Source organism: Mustela erminea, chromosome X, assembly GCF_009829155.1.
Source record: "Mustela erminea isolate mMusErm1 chromosome X, mMusErm1.Pri, whole genome shotgun sequence".
Classification (NCBI taxonomy): Eukaryota; Metazoa; Chordata; class Mammalia; order Carnivora; family Mustelidae; genus Mustela; species Mustela erminea.
The window spans coordinates 103,615,973-103,636,000 of NC_045635.1; the positions used below are offsets into that span (position 1 = coordinate 103,615,973).

At 39.8% G+C, this 20,028-nt stretch overlaps 1 protein-coding gene across 7 annotated transcripts in view; it reads right to left on the reverse strand.

Moving 5' to 3' along the window:
• The window catches only part of TENM1 (teneurin transmembrane protein 1), a 794,330-nt gene that overhangs the window by 103,345 nt on the left and 670,957 nt on the right, over positions 1–20,028 (reverse strand). For 6 of the 7 annotated variants that reach the window (XM_032329990.1, XM_032329993.1, XM_032329991.1 and 3 more), the window contains 3 exons: positions 18,808–18,951; positions 10,338–10,587; positions 2,368–2,388 (listed from right to left, as the gene is read on the reverse strand). In XM_032329990.1, coding sequence (XP_032185881.1) covers positions 2,368–2,388; positions 10,338–10,587; positions 18,808–18,951 — 415 coding nt within the window. The remainder of the gene's footprint in view (positions 1–2,367; positions 2,389–10,337; positions 10,588–18,807; positions 18,952–20,028) is intronic. The other variant, XM_032329992.1, reaches the window with a different exon arrangement.

Sequence of the window (20,028 nt, forward strand, 5' to 3'; positions counted from 1 at the left end):
TTTTTTTCACATCTCTCCAACTACACTGTACACTCTCTGTAGGCAGGAACCATATTCATCTCTGTCTTCAGTGCCAGCAGACTCTCTGATGGGGTTAATGTTCAGTTACTTCTGAACTAAACTGTAGGACATGAAACTAACTAATACACAGAAATGTCCAGGTCTTGGCTACCTACCCCAGCAAAATGGCAGGGAGAGGATCATCAGGGTAATTAAGTTGCCCTTAAGGGCTGGCATGCTTCTGATTATATTTGTAATTATATTTGCCCTCTAAGCATATCTGTGTATGTTAATGATAGTAAAAGCTAGCAGATACTGATTTGAGACCCAGTTTATAGTTTTAATTGGAAAAAAATCAGATCCTATTGGAATACTTGATTTTTTTCTACTTACCTTCACTTCATCAAATAAGAGAATTCAGTAGATTCCAGGGACATCTTCAACCCTGGAACCACCATGGCAGCTGCTGTAAATAAACTGTAAAGGGCCCCAACAGACTCCAGAATTGATTTGGCAGTCATATCAGACAAGACATCTCTGTAGCAAAGACTGCTTAAATAGGGGTTTGGGTAAAAGTTTTTACATATTTAGTTGAATTTTTGCCTTTAGAATAAAATTTCTCCAGTGCCCATAAGATCTTTCTAGAATAAAAAGGGGGTCACAACCTTTCCCTGAAACACCCTTCAATATTTTGGTAGCCAGTTGGTGGAAGTTTCAGCTGAGCCAGATTAATCATGTTTTGTTTAGGAAAAGTCCATAGGCTATTTTTCCAAGAGAAATGTTATTCGCAGAAAAGCACTTTGGAATGCATTACATTCATTTATTATTGAATATCCCCAATGTGCCTGTGAGGGAAGTTAAAATTATCATTCTCCTCAAATCTCAGCTGAGGAAACCCAGACACATAAAGGGCTTGCCCAGGGTCACTAACAAGACTATGCCCTGACTGAGACTAGATTAGATCCTATGTGACTGTGTGTACAAAGTACCTTCAGAATACTTTAGTCCTGAAGGTAGCAAAAAAAAAAATGTTGTTCCTGCCTTCTTCTAACCGAGCAGCATATTCTATTTTGCTCAGCTAGGCTGTTTTAAAATTTTGTGTGCTGGCCTTTAGAAAATGGAATAGCCCAACACACAAAATTCAAATCTGATTAATGTTATTTTCTTGACAGCTAACAGTCAGGAAGGTCTCCTATATTGATATGTAATTTCTTGCCATTTCTTGCCATTTCCCAAGTGCACTTGAGCTCTTTGGAGATTGGTTTCTTTCCACTTTTTAAAAACATGCCATACCCGAGAAAGAAAACTGCTGGACTACATTTCAATTTGTTCTAATCCCTTGTGTCCACATGCATATTGCAATTTGAGATATGTGAAGATTTCTTTTGTAACTTCAGTGTTAGACTTATTGTCACCTTCTGGTTAGCTTTACATTTGAGCGGTGCCCTTCAACTTAGCAAAGATCACTTCATTCATGCTAGTTAAAATCACATAGATTGTTAAATGGACAATTAATGCTTATAATTAATACTGTGCAACACTTAACCAGTAAGCAATTTGACAACCAGCTTAATTTGCTTAAGGAATCAGTTATGCCAAAGTAGCGAGGCTGAGCTTGTGCACTGGCATTTAGGAAGTGGCATCTCTCAAACGAAATCCAAATTAAAAACCCTATCAGTGCCATTCTGATGACAATTGGCATTCGGAAATGAACAAATTCAATTTTCTCCTTTGCAATTTCAGGTAATTTAGAACAGTTTTGACAAGTGTAATGCATAAACAAATTGAATAGAAATGCTCATTATGATTAATTTCAGAGCTCTGTGTCATTGTTGGTAAATGGTTGGTTTAAAGTTTTTCTATTACTTCTTTTTGGTGGGAAGAAATAAAAACCATGAGGTCACACAAAAGGAAAGAGGAAAAATCTTATTCAAGAAGGTCATCATGGTCACTGTCTTTTAATACACTCGCCAACTATATTTCTGGATCTGAGAAGATTGCCGTATCACCTCCCTTACTACCGCAGCTTGAAAACATTGAATCTGTTTGAACTTACAGACTCATTTGTGATATCACCTAAGGAAAACATAATGAGACTTAAGACTTTGCTTTCCCATGAAGTACTGAACTGCCAGGTCTCACTTATCTTGTTTTCTTTTCCATACAGTCTGATCCTCCAGCAAATTCCCACTCAGTGGAGCTCTCTTCTTTTGTTAGACACTTACCAGAATCCTAACTTCTAAACGTGCTTTCACATTATTCCTTTCGCTTTACTGAAAAACTAAAATCTCCCTGTTAGCCTGTTATTAGGAGGTGGCCTGTTAGGCAAGAAGGGGCATTAGGTCGCTGCCGGTGTGGTTTGCTTACCTATGTCTGGTATCTCTGTTTCTAGGGTGCACAAGGTTATCCACGAATAGCAAGTAAAAACAAATAGAGAATCATCAGTATCATTCAACAAGCCAAATTCAACCAGACACACCCAGTTCTAACTCAGTTTGTGGCTATTAGAAACTCCATGGGGATCATTTCATTGGATGTACAAGCCAAAGTGGACCTGACCCCACCTGACTTCTCCTCCTAAGATGGCGTCAGGGTGATTGGCTATCTTGCTTGGTGGGTGGGCAGAGCTCGAAGGCAGTTTTTTCCCTCTGGAACATCTTCATCAGAACTACCTGGGTTCCCGCTCTATGAGCAGTTTCCTGGGGTTCTCCCCAGTCAGAACCTTGAAGTGGAAGTGGGGCTCGGAAGTTTGATTTTTAACAAACCCAGCTGGTGATTTTGATACAGACAAAGGTTTAAAAACCACTGGATTCTTAAGAACCACTGGCTTTGAAGAAGTAGCCACTACAAAGATTCTGACCATTCCAGAGTCTGTTTTGAAAGCCATTCACCAAAATGTAAAATCAAGCCTTGTGTGCAACAGACATCCCAAATCTATCCCAAAGCCACTTATATGATCTCAGAGATAAGATAGAGACATCTCTTGTGTACAGCAGCACATTCCTTAGCAATACTCAAAAACTTAAATGAAAAGTATATATGTTTTCTCTTAGACCATGGCAGAATGTCCCTGGTATCAGAACTGCTGCATCAGATTAGCTTCAGTAAAACATCATGAACATCAACTACTAAGCTCTTGTGTCTTCTAATGCTCTGTGCTCTAAAGGGGCAACTTGGGTCAGCAAAACAGACCCATCAGGTCAGAAGAAGCAGACCACTTTGGGGGCCCCTCATTGGTAAGTGTCTTGGCACATGGTACTCTGGGACCTGAGATGAAGCTTCTCACATCGGGGATGCAGTCTGTGTACAGGCCTGACTTTGGGTCAAATCTGCCCTGAATTAAAAGGCTATAATCATCTGTGAAATACAGTCATTTTAATTTGAAAATCCTTTTAAATCTCGCCCTTTATGTCATTAAAAAAAAACATGAAGGTAACACATCTTTTTATCTAAACTAGAAAATGTTCTTATTCTTCAGAATGTCAGGGAAGAAGAGAAGATACAAAATGATTTCATCTGTAGCTATCTGCTCCTACTGATTCAACTCTTTTTAAAGAAAATCTTTCTGGGATTTTACTAGTTGGGCCACAGGTCAGGATCCACTGACTCTTCTCTTTCCCTGGCCTGCCTCAAAAGGGTAGGCATCCTGTGGTTTGACACAAAAGGTCAAAAGGTAAGCCTGGAAGCTCTGATTAGAAATCTGGCCTCAGGCATTTGGACCTCTTTGAGTTTTTTTTTTTTTTTTATCAGTAGACCCTTGCCTGTTTTTGCAGCCTCTAAATTAGCAGGTGAGTGTGCTCCAGGCTGGCTCAAATCATTTCCCAAAGGAAGTTTAGTTGTGGAAGTACTAGAAGGACCTCATTAAAACACGGCTTCATCCAAAATGAAGATTCTCATGGTACAGAACCATTTGTGTGGCTACAAAGGGTTTTGAAATGGTAATGGCAAGGGGTGGGGAGGAGAGTGGTTTGACTTTCTTGCAGCTGCTTCTGATCCTGCCAAGAATGTCGCTGTGAATTTGGAAAGATGTCCCGTATTATGCAGAGCAGCTTCTCTCATTAACATCTCAGAAGGAGGAAGTGAAAATGACGGAATTTATTTCCAGTGTGTGACCTTGTTCTGTCTCAGAATTACTTATAGTTATTGATTCAGGATTGAGCCACCACCAAAGTCAGTTCGTTGTCTAGCTAGCAACTGACTACACGCTGAGGTGCCAGTGTGAGCTCTTCACAAGTGCCTGGGCCCATCGGTAGGCACTGCCGCCTGGCAACTCACTGACTTGAAGCTGGCCACCACTTAGGAGGAGAAAGGAGTGGAACTGCGAATCTTTTTGCGAGCAAGAAATGTTCCCCATGGTAGGGTCTTTAAGCCGATCTTGGATTTTCTCAGGTTCAAGATGATTAAAAGGGCCATCTATTCTTTTTTAATTAAAAAAATTATTGAGATATAATTCACATACCATAAAATTTACCCTTCCAAAAAGTACAATTCAGCAGTTTCTAGTACCACTCAGAGAGTTGTGCCACCATCGCCATCATCCAATTCCAGAACATTTTCATCACCTCAGGAAGAAAGCCCATACCCATTAGCAGTCAATACCTATTCCTGACCTGCCCTAGGCCCAGGGAGTGATGAATCTGCTTTCTGCCTCTATGGATTTGCCTATTCTGGGTGGTTCATATAAATGGACTCATAAAATATGTGCCCTTTTGTGACTGGCTTCTTTCACTTAACGTCAGGTTCGACCCATTCCTTTTCTACTTTTGTGAGGTGAGGGATGGAGAAAGAGAGGATATGCCTACTGTGGAGTTGCTGCCTAGTGATCTGGCATCGTGAGTTTGCCTGGCCTGCTCTGTGGTGGCCATAGCACTCAACCGCATGTTGTTATGCTTAGCCAGAAATATTTGATGTCCCAAAGTGGTCTTCCCTCCCTACTCATCTTTCTGTGATATTCTTCCTTTGAAGACTAAGTTCCCACTTCTGCCATTTGCTGATTTCTGAGAGCTTCCAACTCCAGCAACCCTCACCTAAGACTATCTTCCCTCATGTTCTGGCTATGTCCCTTGCCCCTCTCACTTCTTACCTGTCCTGTGTTTTAGGGCCCAGTTTTTAGCTGGCCGTTCCTTGGAAGCCAATCCAACAAATGAATCAGTGCCCAAGGACTAACGATGATTTTAGCTTGATAGGTCATTCTAACAGAGGTTCCTGTGTTGGGGACTCTTAAAGATGCAATGTGGCAGCTCAAGGGAACACATTTCTTAGAGCGGGAATTTGGGCACCTTGGAAGGCCAGCAAAGATGTTTCTGGGTCGGGGGAGGGAACCGTTGAGTGCTACCACTAATACATGAGCTCACCCTGGTAAGGTCACCACCTATTTCATCTACATGGAGTGTTTCTCTATTTGTTGCTCCAGTGTTGCTGACAAAAGGATGGTTCTTGGCCATTTCTCAGTTATTTTCCAAGCTCTCAAAATCCAGACTCCATTTGTTCCTTCAGCAGCGTGCTCTACAAGTTCCCCTGGCCTTCTGCATGCTAACTGCTCCTAAGTGGGTGCTACTCTAGTTCCACTCGATCCCTAGTCAGGGACAGGAATCAAGTCCTGAGAACGATGGAGGAAATATTAACCAGTCACTGTAAAAGAAACGGTAGAATTGCAAGAGAAATTTTTATGTCACATTGACATATGTTGAGTCCAAGTTACTCAAGGTACCAAGAAACTTTTGCCAGGTTCTTATTTTCATCTTTCTTTCATTTTGAGGGATGGACAAAATAAATATCCGGAGAATATCAGCATCATGAACAATAACAGCATGAGGTTTTTATAAAGAATAAATAATTTCCATTCATGCTTAATAGGTTTTCTAATAGATTTGTGAAATTAGAATTTGAGAGGGAAGCAAAGGGATATTCATATTTGAATTCTTACAAAGGACTTGATATGGTGCCTCCTATTTTCATGTATATAATTATCCCTATTAGTTTCAGAAGACCGAACTATGGCCCTGAGGCCATAATCCAAGGAAGAAGAAATGAAGTCATAATTGATAAGAAATAGTAGACTTGGGGATGTTCACACTGAAGAAGAGGGAGCCCAGGAACCTATGAGGTCTGTCTTCACACACATGGAAACGTGTCAGGTCTAAGAGAGGAGTGGCTGCCAAGCTGCTGCAGATGCTAACATTTGCTGTTTCTGAGTGGATGTTTTATGAAGGTGGATTTCAGTTCAGTGTAGGCAAGAATTTTCTAAAAGAGCACTCCAAAGATTCAATGGGCTGTCTAGAGGGGTATTTAAGTTTCCTATTAACTGAAAGGGATCAAACGAAGTAGATGTGATCAAACGTCAGGCATGTAGTGGGTGCCATGTTGTACCAGATATCTCCATGGACTTTTCTAACACTAAGCTCACAAATCTGTGATGTTCCTTTTGTGTTACCAAAATGTGTGTGTATGAAATTTTAACATGAGAAGCAAAACCACAGGGATAACTAGGCCTAAACTATCTCTTATAGAAATGAATGTGTCTTTATAAAAATCCTCACAGAATGTATTTTTAAGATTCCCTTAGGTTTAATTACTTACATAATGATCTTTTAATCTTCTCTTCTTTATTATCTTACCTCAATTTCCCACTGGAATGAAGGACTAAGATGTGTATGTATGGATGAAATCTGTAGTCAATGGGCAAAAGAGTACTCTATACTTTAAATAACAAGAAATAATATTGTTGCTCTTGCTATATTGCTAATGATAAAGACAGAACTGACTTTTCCTTACTCTCCCCATTCAGTCAATGATGGGCCAGCTAAAGGAAATAAATGATTGGCAACCAATGAAAATGCAATTATTTCTGAGGTCAGATGAAAGAAATTCAATCAGGGAGAGTTTGGATCAGCAGAGCTGAGGAAGGAAAAATCTACAGTCTTCCAATCTTTGACATGTCAAAGGGCACCTGGAAATTTTCAATGTGGCCCACAATGAAACAAGAGGATGGAAGAGAAGGAAAGATAGAAGGGCATCCAGTAGGAGCAAACTTTATGTCAGAGCAAACAAAATGCCATCAAACTTTGGGCTGAGAACTATGCATCTGTGGGTCTTAAAACAACTTAAACCACATAAGACATGTAAGAAGATGCTCAAATATTAACTTGAAATCAGTTTTATAGATAGAGAAGTAGAGAGCAGAATGGTTAAGTTATATAATGAATAACCTTGACAGAGGGTCAAGATCTGGAATGTTCTCTATCCCTTCTGTAATAACCTATTGACAACCTTGCTCTTCCATTCACAGCTTTAAGTGCAACCAATAACATAATGACTATATTAGTCTGTGTTTCCAAGGAAACGGATGACTCAACCAAGTAAAATGACTAATACGCACTGGGAGGGGGAGGGTGATGGCAGCAATTAAATCAACAAATTTTAACAACAACAAAAAAACTGGTACAAAATGAAGTTTCTATCTATATGCAATGGAATCCATTGAACATTATGGTTCTTAACATAGCAGAGACTTATTATATCAACTTATTTCTCCACAGGAAGTTTAAATCTGGAAGCTATAAAGAAAATAAATAAATTTACCAATCATACGTCAAAGATGCAATGTATAAAGTATAGACTACTGATCAAGCCAGACACAGTTTTTAGGTGAATCTAATAAGAACTATTATTAGTGTCTGAGTAAAGATAACAGATAATGTTTGCTGACATAAACTAGTTTGATGGTTTTGACTATAGGAAAATAGGGAGTTACTTATCAATTAGGTCAAAATCATGTAAATTCCATCAGTTTCTTTCTCTGATGGCCAAGCATAGGAGTATTAGAGTAGATAAGGGAAAACTATTTTTCTCCTCCTTGAACCTAACACAAGAGAGAACTACTTCTTTTCCGTTTGAACCTAATCCAGGGAATGGTAACCATGAGTCTATGAAAGGGGTAGGTTGCTAGCAGGCAGAAAGGGGAAATTTGGGACCCCTGAAAACACACGTACAATTTTGTGTGAACATGCCCCCCCCCCCGCCCCCCGGGGAAGAGGTCCAACAGCCCTCTGAAAGGGGGGCTGAGAATTAAAAAAAAATAAGTTAAGAAGAACTGCTTTAAAGGATGTGAGCTCAGAAAAGCTAGCTAGATTCAGGCTAAGTGAGAGAGCTTGGGTGTGTGAGCTCATGGCGTGTGCTTGCCTATGTGTTTGAAGAGCTGTGACAATGTGAGAGAACAGTACTGTGGAGTAAGAATGAATAGAGGGATTGGACAATACTTCACACTGCCAGAAATGGATTTTTCTTTATACTGAGAAAATCACTTTGCAATTGGGGTCCAAGTTACGTGATTTTATTCTTTGAATGACTTTGTGTTGAAGGTCATAAGGTACTTTGGACCAAAATGCAAATCTGTGAACTGTTAAGGATCCCTGAGCAAAGGAGAATCTCATCAGTGAATGAAAATTGTTCCACCTTAGGAAAATTTGCATTTAAATCACAAAGGAAAGGACTAAACTTAGCTGGGTTTTCTTTATGGTAATATTATTAGTCTTGGTATTTGTTTTTCTAGCTAATCTTATGGTTTTTCCTTTGAGGAGTTAGCTACAGAGGTCTAGCTATATAGGCTTTATAGGATTAGTGAGGTCTTTGTCTACTTGAGAGCTAATATCTGCATGACTAGAAACATTTAGATGGTGAATTAAGCGTTCAGTGCTCCATCAATGTTTGGCATCATGTAAAAGGAGCATCCCTAGGATTTTGAAAACAATGTTGAATGTTGTAGAAATTATTTCTAAATGTGGGCATACAATCACCTTGTCCTTCCTCATTCGCTTTCCAGTAAGTATGTGCCCAAAGAGATATACTGATGGAAATGACAAGTCTCCATGAGGTGTGACGCCCTAAGGTACGTGAACGTTTGATTAGAGCAGGGTGCTATGACTTAATACCCCTGTAGACTCTCTAGGTGCACTTTACCCTTATAAAATCTTAATGTTAGCCTATTTTTAAAAAATCAGTCAAGGGACTTAACAGCTTTCTTCTCCATGACAGTGTCTCCAATTATAATTAAGAAACATTAAAATTGGAATGAATTACTTTGAAAAATGATGGGGTCTTGGGACTGGAAGATGTCCTCAGCTAGGTGTGAAGGACTAACTTAGTCTGAGAAAAAGGAGGTAGATTCCAGAGCAAGCACGAGAATCTGAAAAATTTCAAGGAATGTCCTCATATATTCAAATTTCCATGCTTGTGTGAACATAATGTTAAGTGGAAATGACCCAAGACTTCTCATATGTTTTGACTGGCCTTGATGGTGCCCTGTATATAGAAGTTACTCCATCAATGTCTCTGTTCTCCCAGGCACTATTTTTGGTCACTATCTTTCAGGACAATGAGGTGATGCCTGAGGCAACAACTGTTTTATGGATGAGTTTATAGGATGGCATCAAAATCTCCTGGAACAAGAGAAACTTTCAGCCTAAAGTTCCCAAGGTATGTGTCAGGGATAAAGCTGTCATAACCAACTGGAGAGAAGACTCTATCCATTTACCCAGAAGAAAGAAAACAGGTCTGTCTACCCTCACTGGTATGGGCAGGGGTGGTTCCCTTTTCTAGGACTCCAGAGGGCATATATTTGCATCCTGTGACTTCAGAAAAGGAGAAATAACGCTGATTAGGCCATAGTCTATTTAGTTGTAATCTTTGTGTAACTTCAGAACATGTAATACCAGAAGGTATGAATTCCTTTCAAAAGGTGTCAAAATACTTTGGACTCCCAAGAAAATTCCTAGAATGGATTAAGAAAGTCTAACGATGAATGCTTTAATCTTTTTTCCTCCCCCAATGGAATAGAGCTTTCAAGTGTAAAAAAAACAAAAAAACAAAAAACTGAGTTCTTCCTTCCTTATCAGGGTACACAAACACAGACTTCTATCTTCTTTTTTATGAAGTGACCACTTCAAAAGACTGAACCTGGAGAACTTGGAAAATGTAGCCTTTTGGATCTGGCATTACCTCTACCTGCTAGAATGAAACAAATATTTTTGAACAATGTCCATCGTGACCAACAGAGGTTGAGTGACTTACCTGAGCAGCTGGAAGTACTGAGATCCATGTCAGTGACAGCAATGCTAACAGGGAAGGCCACACATACAGGGAAGTCAACACTTCCTGGGTCTCCAAAGGAGTGGGCATGTTGACATATGTCCTTTGTCCCTATTCCTGCATCTTAGGCTCAGGGTTAAATTATGGGCAACTGCACTTTCTGCTCTTTCTGGCAACGTCTTTCTCTTCACGTTATCTCATTCTTGCTTTTTCCTCATCCGCTAAGCAAACAGAGATTAGAGGAGACTTACCTTAATTCCAAAATACTAACGGAGTTTCCCGAGGGAAATATTCGTCTTACAAAATTAAAGTCGCCAACATACACACTACCATCAGGGCCAGAAGCTAAGGCAACAGGAGCAAAGAGTTTGTTGTTGTGAGCTGGGCCATTGCAGTTGGTACAGGCTACACTCCGCTGGTGTCCATTACCCATTATGGTTGATATAACTGGGGGTTGCTGGGAAATGAACATATTTTCTCCATTCCCTTTATGGATGATTCCTAGATTTAAGAAAAAAAAAAAAAAGAATAAAAAGCCCACAATTACCACACAATATTCTCAGTAACATTTTAATCTCCCTCTCGTTCAAAGCAGCATCGAACTTTGGCTTGGCATAAAAGAACCTGGGAGTGAAGCACTGTCGTTTTGTTTCACTGCGTAGCCACCACAAACAGTAGCATAACACTTGGCCTCAGTTTGTCTACCTGTGATATGGGTTAATACGTCCAGGCCCGTTAGTGCTGATTCTAAATGCCTCAATAAAACATTTGATGAATAACTTCTAATGATCACCTGTTCACTTTGGGCTCTGTGAATAATCTGTGGCTAATTTTTCATCTCATGGCTGACTTTCTCCTGATGCCCGGTACACACCTGTCTGACTTCAAATTACCCTCACTATGCAACTGACTGGTTCCTGAAAAGGAAGTATCAGTCAATTTTAATATTAACCTTAGCAAAACACCATCAAGAAGGTAATCTACTTCTGTGCAAAGAAAAAAAGTCATACCACTAGAATGTACTTCAAAGATATAAGAAAGGAACTTGAATTTTCCACTCTTTTGGACCATATCTCACTATCATCAGCGCACGAAATAGAGATACTGACTTATGAAAATGTTGGAAAATACTGTGTAGTCATTCTCTTTGGGCAATCTCATCCATTCTTACAGATTTAACTCTTATCTCTGTAGGCTGAAACTTTCTCCTGTCCAGAGTTGGCACCTGCCCTGCAATTTCCTGCTCAATCGCCCCCACTTGGATGCCTCACAGGCCCCCCAAACTCAACAGAGTAAAAGGGAAATCTATTTTTCTGCTCCCCCTACCAAACCCTGCTCTTCCTCCTATGTTGCCTACTCATCTTAGGATGAGTGTACATGAGTGTATTCACCCAACTTGGAAATGTGGGCTTGACTGCGGCTCTTCTTTTTCTCACTCACTACACCTAATTCATTATGAAACCCACTCTGAGTCTAACTCCTACGATATGCTGAACCAGTTTTGTCACCTCCATTGCTATCATTACTGCTTTAGTGCAGTGTTTCTTCACTTCTTCGTCTCCCGGTCTCCACACATACCTATCTCCCCACCATCCCCCCTCCACCTCTTTCCATTGAGATGTTTTAGTGTGTGGCTTAGAATCTTTCAACAGCTCCACTTCCTTCATAGAATAAGGGGCACCTTCCCTATTATTAAGGCATACAAAGTCCTTCATGACTTGACCACTGCCTACTCTCATCATCTTCTTATTTGTATCTCGATTCCAGTGATAATGAACTGTTTTACAATTACGTTCACATTTTCCCATTCTGTTCTGCTTTTGTATATACATTTCCGTCTATCTTGAAAGCCCTCCTCATCTTGTCTGCTTGGGGAACTCTTACCTATCCCTCAAAGCTCAGCTCAGTTTTCCCCCCAGTGCTCTGTCCAGGCAGAATGAGTTACTTCCCCTTTGTGCTCACAGTTTGTTTTCCGTAGCTCCGTTATAACACCGACTATGTTGTATGATACAGTTTTCATTACTTCTCTATCTTTCTCATTAGAGGGTGGGCTCCATAAAGGCAGACTCTCTGTCTTACTCTTTTCTGCATTTTAGTGCCAATCTTTGTGGCCAAGTCATTGTAAGAGCTCAGTAAATATTCGAAATAGGCTTTGAGTCTCTTGTAGTTTCCTTGTCAAATCCCAGTGATTTTGCAAACCTGCTGAACCTGGGCAGAAAAATCCAAGGAACAAGAACTGCTGCGCTCAAGTCTGCTCACAATGAGCCCGGGCAGGTAAAACACCCATGCTGTAAGAAGACATGCCAACGTGTCAGACAGAAGTAACTGATGGTAAGTGAATGAATACAGTAATCTTGTAGAGTCTTCTCCCCCCTCCCCCATTGCCCCTGCTCTCTATCTCCTTGGTTTGTCTGTTACTCTCCCTAAACATTTCCTGAAATGTCTTCCCCAGTTTTCTTTCAGCTTTTGGTCCCACAGTCCTACAATGGACACCACTAATCACTCTGAAATAGGAACTTTGTTGGCCAAAATAAGTAAGAGGGTAAAACATGCACAATACCATAACACCAAATATGTACTTGGAAGGGGCTTTCCAGGAAACAAGTCCCATACATCATACAGCCTTCAGATTTCAAGTCTAGGTACTTTGACTCTCCCTTCCTACGGTGATTTTTGCCTATTTTTTCAACGTATGATCTGCAGGAGCAGCTATGAGCTTATGTCCCAACAAATTTGTCTTTTACAGTAGAACTGTGAGATATCTTGAGGATCACTACTTTTTTTTTTTAAATTTTTTATTTTTTTATAAACATATATTTTAATCCCCAGGGGTACAGGTCTGTGAATCTCCAGGTTTACACACTTCACAGTACTCACCAAAGCACATACCTTCCCCAATGTCCATAACCCCACCCCCCCTTCTCCCAACCCCTCCCCCCAGCAACCCTCAGTTTGTTTTGTGAGATTAAGAGTCACTTATGCAGCCATCAAAAGAAATGAAATCTTGCCATTTGCGACATCATGGATGGAACTAGAGCATATCATGCTTAGCGAAATAAGTCAAGCGGAGAAAGACAACTATCATATCATCTCCCTGATATGAGGAAGTGGTGATGCAACATGAGGATTACTACTTTCTTATTAATAACTTTATTAGACAGTAAAAAAATTCGTAAGATTTTGAACAGTTAATTCAGTAAGATTAATAGGACTGGATTTCATTTCACACAAAAAAACACTTAATCGCAATGTGCTCAACGCTACAGTTTAAATGAATTGGAAGTGAATGAGAACTGGGATGACCATCAAACAACATCATCGAAAAGAAACCTCCTGATGATCACTAACTGAATATCCTACCAATGAGACTATGATATGTTCTCGAACAAATAAGGAAACCAACTGTTTAGCATGTCTGTATTTCAGCAATGCATTATAGGGTATATCACTCAGAAATATGTCCAATTATTAGCTTGGAAATACCAGATTTGCTATTAACATCTATTTTCACAGGTAGATCTCCATCTTTTTTATATCAATATAACGGTATAGTTAACAATTACCTTCAAAATGACATGTTATTACCAGGCTCCTGGCAATTTAAAAACTAAAGATGGCTATTCTAAACCATTCTTCTAAGCCTGCAATTCTAAAACTCCCCTTTTCTATTAGAAAGCCCAGCACTCCATCAAAGAAGAAGAATGATTAAAGGAAATAAAACATAAGGCAATGTACTTTCTGATTACATCTCAACAATTGATGTCTTGCTTTCATGCAAGGTACTAAAGTGCCCGTGTACTGAAATTACCATTCCTGTTTAAAGCTGAAGCAATCAAAACAAAAATGGGCAAACCCCTTTTGTATTGCCCTGGAAAAATAGATCATTCTGAAGGGTGTTTTTGTTGTTTCAAGAATCTGTTTAACCTTCCATTACATAGAACCGGGGCATACCATCTAGCAACAATGATTTAACACCAATTCTTCTGCAAAAGGTGGCTTTGAAAATATTTTGTTTATGTTCCTGGAAATCTTGATCAATTACTGCTGCCTCCTTTCCAGTTTATTCTGCCACACATGCTCATTTTGAAAACAGAATCAAATGATCCTAGGACAACGCACATTTTTATATGAAGGCCAACTTCCTGCTAAGGGTTGGGTGTCTTGTTGGCAGTCAACAAAGAAACCCCACTGAATGGGGCCTACTGCACATTTTCTCCCCTAAGTTTTCCTTCTCTCTGCCAAAAAGCCAGGTCTGCTGTATAATAAGTTAAGCATACTTTTAAACGCACTACTCACACCCTCCTGCTACCTTGCTCAGAACTTCTTTTGAAGCTTATAAATAAGTTTGAAATAAAAATTCCCCTCGGAAGCCAGTGGGTGGTGCTTTATGCTGATATCAAAGAAGACACCATTTTTCAGACTTATGAACAACCAGGGACACAATACATATTTCTCTTAGGACTTGACTGAGAGGATATAAACACAAGCTGGGAGATATGCCAGTGTGATCAATGGAAATTTACTTCCCCTCCCAGTAAAACCATTTGTCGACAAACTATTGGCCTGTTTTGGAGACTAAGTTAAAAGAAATTCTTTATCCATTTCAGACAGATGACGATATCCAATTAGTGCCCTGGCTTGTTTTCTTTAATAATTTTTTAACACTCAACTGGGAGATATGTTTGATACAAAGATAGACTAAAACAAATAGCTTACCTCAGTAATAGATGATTCATGTACACATTTTATTCCTCATAATTTTAAAGAACTGATTTATCTTAAAAGGTAAGGATATATACTTTCTGTAATCACTAAGAAGATGTATTTTGAAGGAATAATATTACAAAATACAAGTTCCTGGTTTTTTTTTTTTTTTCATCTCAGAAAGTAGAAACCATCTACATATATCAGGCACAATATTTGGAAACAATTCTCTGCAACCAATGGTTAATTGTCAGGTAAATATAATTGCTGCAACTAAAATGACAAATGGTCTGAAAACACTGCCTTCTAGAAGCTACCCACTGCATAATGATTTTGCAACTAAAGAAAAACTGAAGAAGTGAATGGCAGCAGACATCCAATCTAATTACAGGTGTCTTTTTAACCAGTGAGAGGAAATTGGGGGAAGATAGATTCTTGTTTCTAATCTGCCATCTGTCTCAGATCAAAAACGCAGGGTGCTTAAAGAGTTAGGCTTTTTCCAGAAAGAAGTGGAGTGGGGGAATTTGGAAAGACGGTTGCTCTTGCCTTAATCAGTCAGAAAAGACTGTCTGACCTGAGGGGGAAAGAGCATTGCTTTCTAAATTGGTCTTTTCAAAGCTGCTCCTTCACACTTATCATTCCTGCTTCTAAAACTGCCTTTGTGGGTGGGATTTACACTTTGAAAACATCCCAAGAGAGGTGTTCATGTCCAAGGTCAGGCTGAAAGGCAGTGGCAGAGCTGGCTTCAGATCTGTTTCCTGGCAAGTGTGACAAGTTCTTGGTTAGAAATACAATGTGCCTACAAATGAGATGATCCAATGAAAAAATGTTCCTTAAAAAAAAAAAAACTATCTAAAATAAGGTTTCTTTCTCAGAATAAAATTCTCAGAAAGAGACAGAGAGTAGATTCAGTGGAGCTGGGGTGAGCACAAGGCATCTTTTTGGGGAGACAACAATATCCTGAAACGGTTGTGGTGCTGGGTGCACAACTCCACAACTTATTAAAATCACTGACGTGTACATTTAAAGTGGCTGAGTTGCATGGTGTATAAATTATACTTCAAAAAAGGTGTTAAAAAGATTCTCAGAAAGAATTCAGTACCTCTTGCCTAAAAACTGATGACTGGCAAAGTAGGGGTGGAGAGAACACATCTGTGGAAATAAGGGGGATCCCAAAGCCAACTTTCTCAATGGCCCCCCTCTGCTCTGAATTTCTAAGCCTGTGTGAAGAAAATAGTAAGAGGACACAGGGCTGGGAACACACAGCTGGGGGCTGGTTCAATTGAGGTCATTTCCCACTTTGTGCTTAATGTCAATGACAGGCATTTGAAAGAGACAATCCATACAAGCCAATAAAAGTGTGTGGAAAAGAACCCGCTGCTTAAAATGTCAAACTCTTTCAAATCAAAACAAAAAACCTCATAATTTAATAAGTGGCATCTGCCCTTTCGTTTTTGTACTTTTAAAACTGTGATTCTCCTTTTGACAACAGAAAAGAGTTGACATTTTATATCTATGCCCGAATCTTTGCTCTCAAATAAAACAAACAATTTGAAATGGAATTTAGAATGTTCCTTGAAAGAGGGGAAGGAGGGATAATGAAGGCTTATGGCAATGGGCTCATTTACCTTCGGGGTCCCATCCTGGGACTATGGTGGGTGGTGTCACATCATGGTTGAAGCAAACCTGGTTCGTTTAGCCAATCAAAATTTTTCAGCCCATGTGGCTGGCTGACTCAGCTGACTCAATGATGGTGCAAACAAAATAAGATCATAGGTGTGATTATAAAATGGATCTCTTAGCCTTGGTCAGTTCATGGCCCTATGAGATAACCTGAACTTCACCAGTTGTTTCCTAAAGGTCAGATGCAGACAAGGATGGCTGGATGGAAGAGTGTAACTGTCTCAAGACATTTGCATCCCCAGTCCTGGAGAAATAACCCAAAGTCCATGTTCTACTAATGGTTGCTGAGAATCTGTGTCTTTGGATGAAAAGGAATGAGATTTTGAAATGAAAAGTTCCCGATAGATGTTCATATGAAAACTGGACAGGAACACCAATAACCAACTCCCCAGAAAGACGAAAAACAAGGTGGAGGAACTTGGGTGAAGCGTTTATAACCAGGGTAGTGAAATCAGTTTGTCTGAGAGACCATGGGCTCAAGGGCCACCTGGGTTCCCTCTCCTGATTCAGTTAACGTGTAAACTGCAAACTAGGAGAAAGGGACAACAGTAAGGATGTTTCGAAGAAGGCAAAGATAGAAGATGACAGTGTCCTAGCTCTCTGCCTTTTCCTCTTTTCCTAAGTCCAGGACTTGGAATACTTGAAACTAAGTGAAGTCCAGGACTGCCCTCTTCCCTAGATTCTTTCACCACTTCTCCTGTCTTCCTCCTGCCTTTTCTTTTTTTAACCATTACTGTTCCTTGATTCAGTTCCTAGCTTCTCACTAGATCTACTGACATTTATGTGGACAAACAACTATGGTAGAGAGAAAGAGCACAGGGCTCTAGTCACTTATGAACATTGGGGGAAGTCACATGACTGTAAGCCTCTGACTCTTGATTTTTAAAATGGGATTAATGCCACACTGCAGGGTTGTTGTATTTAAACGGGGATGGAGGGCACCAAAGCCTTATGAAAAGTGTTATCACATGGATGATTCCTCAATCCTAAGGTGCACATTTTGCTCCACATTTTTAACATCTCTGAAATAAGTCTGTATCTTGCAATCAGTGTATGTCATAGTTTAATTGGCAGCATTTCCTGTAAAATACTGGCATGATTGATGGAGTGTTAGATTATATAAAACACAATATACTTTTAAAAAAGTTCGTTAGTGGGGCGCCTGGGTGGCTCAGTGGGTTAAACCCTCTGCCTTCGGCTCAGGTCATGATCTCTGGGTCCTGGGATCGAGCCCCACATTGGGCTCTCTGCTCAGCGGGGAGCCTGCTTCCTCCTCTCTCTCTGCCTGCCTGTCTGTCTCCTTGTGATCTCTGTCAAATAAATAAATAAAATCTTTTTTAAAAAAAAGTTGGTTAGCGTCAGATACACTGGTTAATTACTTGGGATAGAGCAATGATGATAGATGATTCTTAAAACCCAGATTTATAGAACTTCATGATGAAGAGGTCTCAGTATACTAGCACTAATTTGAAATCAGATTGCTGTATTTGAAGATATATGTATTAATTTGGCTATCTCTAGGTGCTGGACTTCCAGGTAACTTTTTCCTTGTACTTTCCCAAGTTTTTCGCATCAAATATGTGTTGTGCATGTGTAATACATATATATAGCACTATGTATGTGTGTATATATATTGCATTAAGAAAACAGTAATAATAAATATTTTAAAAGCTTCTTAAGTGCAAAGAAATGGGCACTCTTGACCATGAAATGGACTATTATTCTTGAGGGAAACGTGGCAGTATGTCTGAAAAGTTTTAGAAACATGTACTTCTTTCCCTTTACGTGAGATACCTAAGTTAGGTAAATACATAGAGACAGAAAGTAGCATAGGAGCTGGGGGAGGAGAAATGGGGAGTTACTATTTAATGGGTACAGATTTTCTCATTGGAATGATGGAAACATTCTGGAAATGGACAATGGTGATGGTTGCACAACACTGTGAATATACTTAATGCCATTGAATTGTACGTAGAAATGGTCAAAGTGGTAAACTTTGTTATGCATCTTTTATCACAATTTAAAAAAATTCCACTGGGGGTGCCTGGGTGGCTTAGTCGACTAAGCATCCGACTCTGGATTTCCACCAGGTCATGATCTTAATGTCATGAAATCGAGCCCTGGGGCAGGCTCCGTGCTGATGGAGCCTGCATAAAATTCTCCATCCTTCTGCTCCTCCCACCCCCACTAAAATAAATAAACAAAAATCTTTAACCCACTGAGCCACCCAGGTGCCCCAACAAAAACCTTTAAAACAATAAAAATAAAAATTGTACATCCTTTGAAAATAAAATAAAATAAAATAAAATAAAATAAAATAAAAAAGCTGCTTACCACTTTGAGGATTCAGAATATGATGCTTATTCAATGACCAGCCTCCTAGGTTAGAAGCATCCATCTCAAAGCCTTGTAAGATGACTGTCCTTTTCTCCCAGAGGATAAAGTCAGGGCATGTTTCATATTCATATCCCACAGATACTGCAAACAAAGAGTTAATAACACATGAACACATTTCAAAATATTTCCTTCATTTTTACAATGGTTGATAATTCTGTGGGTATTACATTTGCTATTGAATTCTGATGCGGGTTGAAATTCGATTGCAAGTGCCTTCTCCTCACACAGCACGGCAGAGCGCCAGCATCCAAAAGTGATCACCAGTCAGCACGTACCGGGTACATACTCAGATGAGTGAGCGCGTGCTCTCTGCCATTAGGTACATACCGTATGTTTACTGACATCAAGCTTTGGGCTTTGGGGTTGGAGGCTGTGTTGTAAAACTGAAGAAACACGCTCTCTGAAGGCTTAAGCTATGCTGATACAATTTTTTTCTTTACTCTTTTAGAAGAGGCGCAAGGAGGGCTGGTTTCTTCTCTCTCTAGGGTGCAAAACGCACTTAGGAAGCTGGTTTTGGTGTGCTGGGTCACTTATACAACAACTGACTACACATGAGACTAATACAAATCGATTTGTTCAATTTATATTTTCTCTTGTGCTAACTGGCCTTTAGTTTGCCAAGAAGTCTGAGTTTGCTTTGAGCGTGGCAAGTGTAAATTCCACCTTGTGCACATTATATTTTGGTTTCTGCATAGAGCTAACCAATGGGATATCACCCAACATTTGGCCTCAACTCTTATGAAGCACAGATGTTGCGCATTAAACTTGGAACCCTGGAATGCCACTGAAATGGGAAGTGGGAAATGAGGTAGCAAGGGTTCCTCTGAAATATGTTGAGCTCAAGTACACCAAATCCCAGTCATTTTCTCAGTTGGTAAACCTGCTTACCTGCTGGAACCCCAGATTTCTGAGTCTTGAATTTAAAATGTTTTCTGTCCTCATAATGTCCTAAGCCTGGGAGTATTGGCTCATTAAACTGCATACCCCGAAGCTGCTTTCCCCCTTTCTGGAAGCTTCAAATATCCCTAGCGAGTAGTTGGCCATTGCTTTTCCAGTTTCTGTCTCTACCTGACTCTTAAGATGCCTCTGGAGAACTCATCCCACATTTTGTCATTTGATTATGAAAACTGGTAATGAAAATATGTGCTTAAACAATGC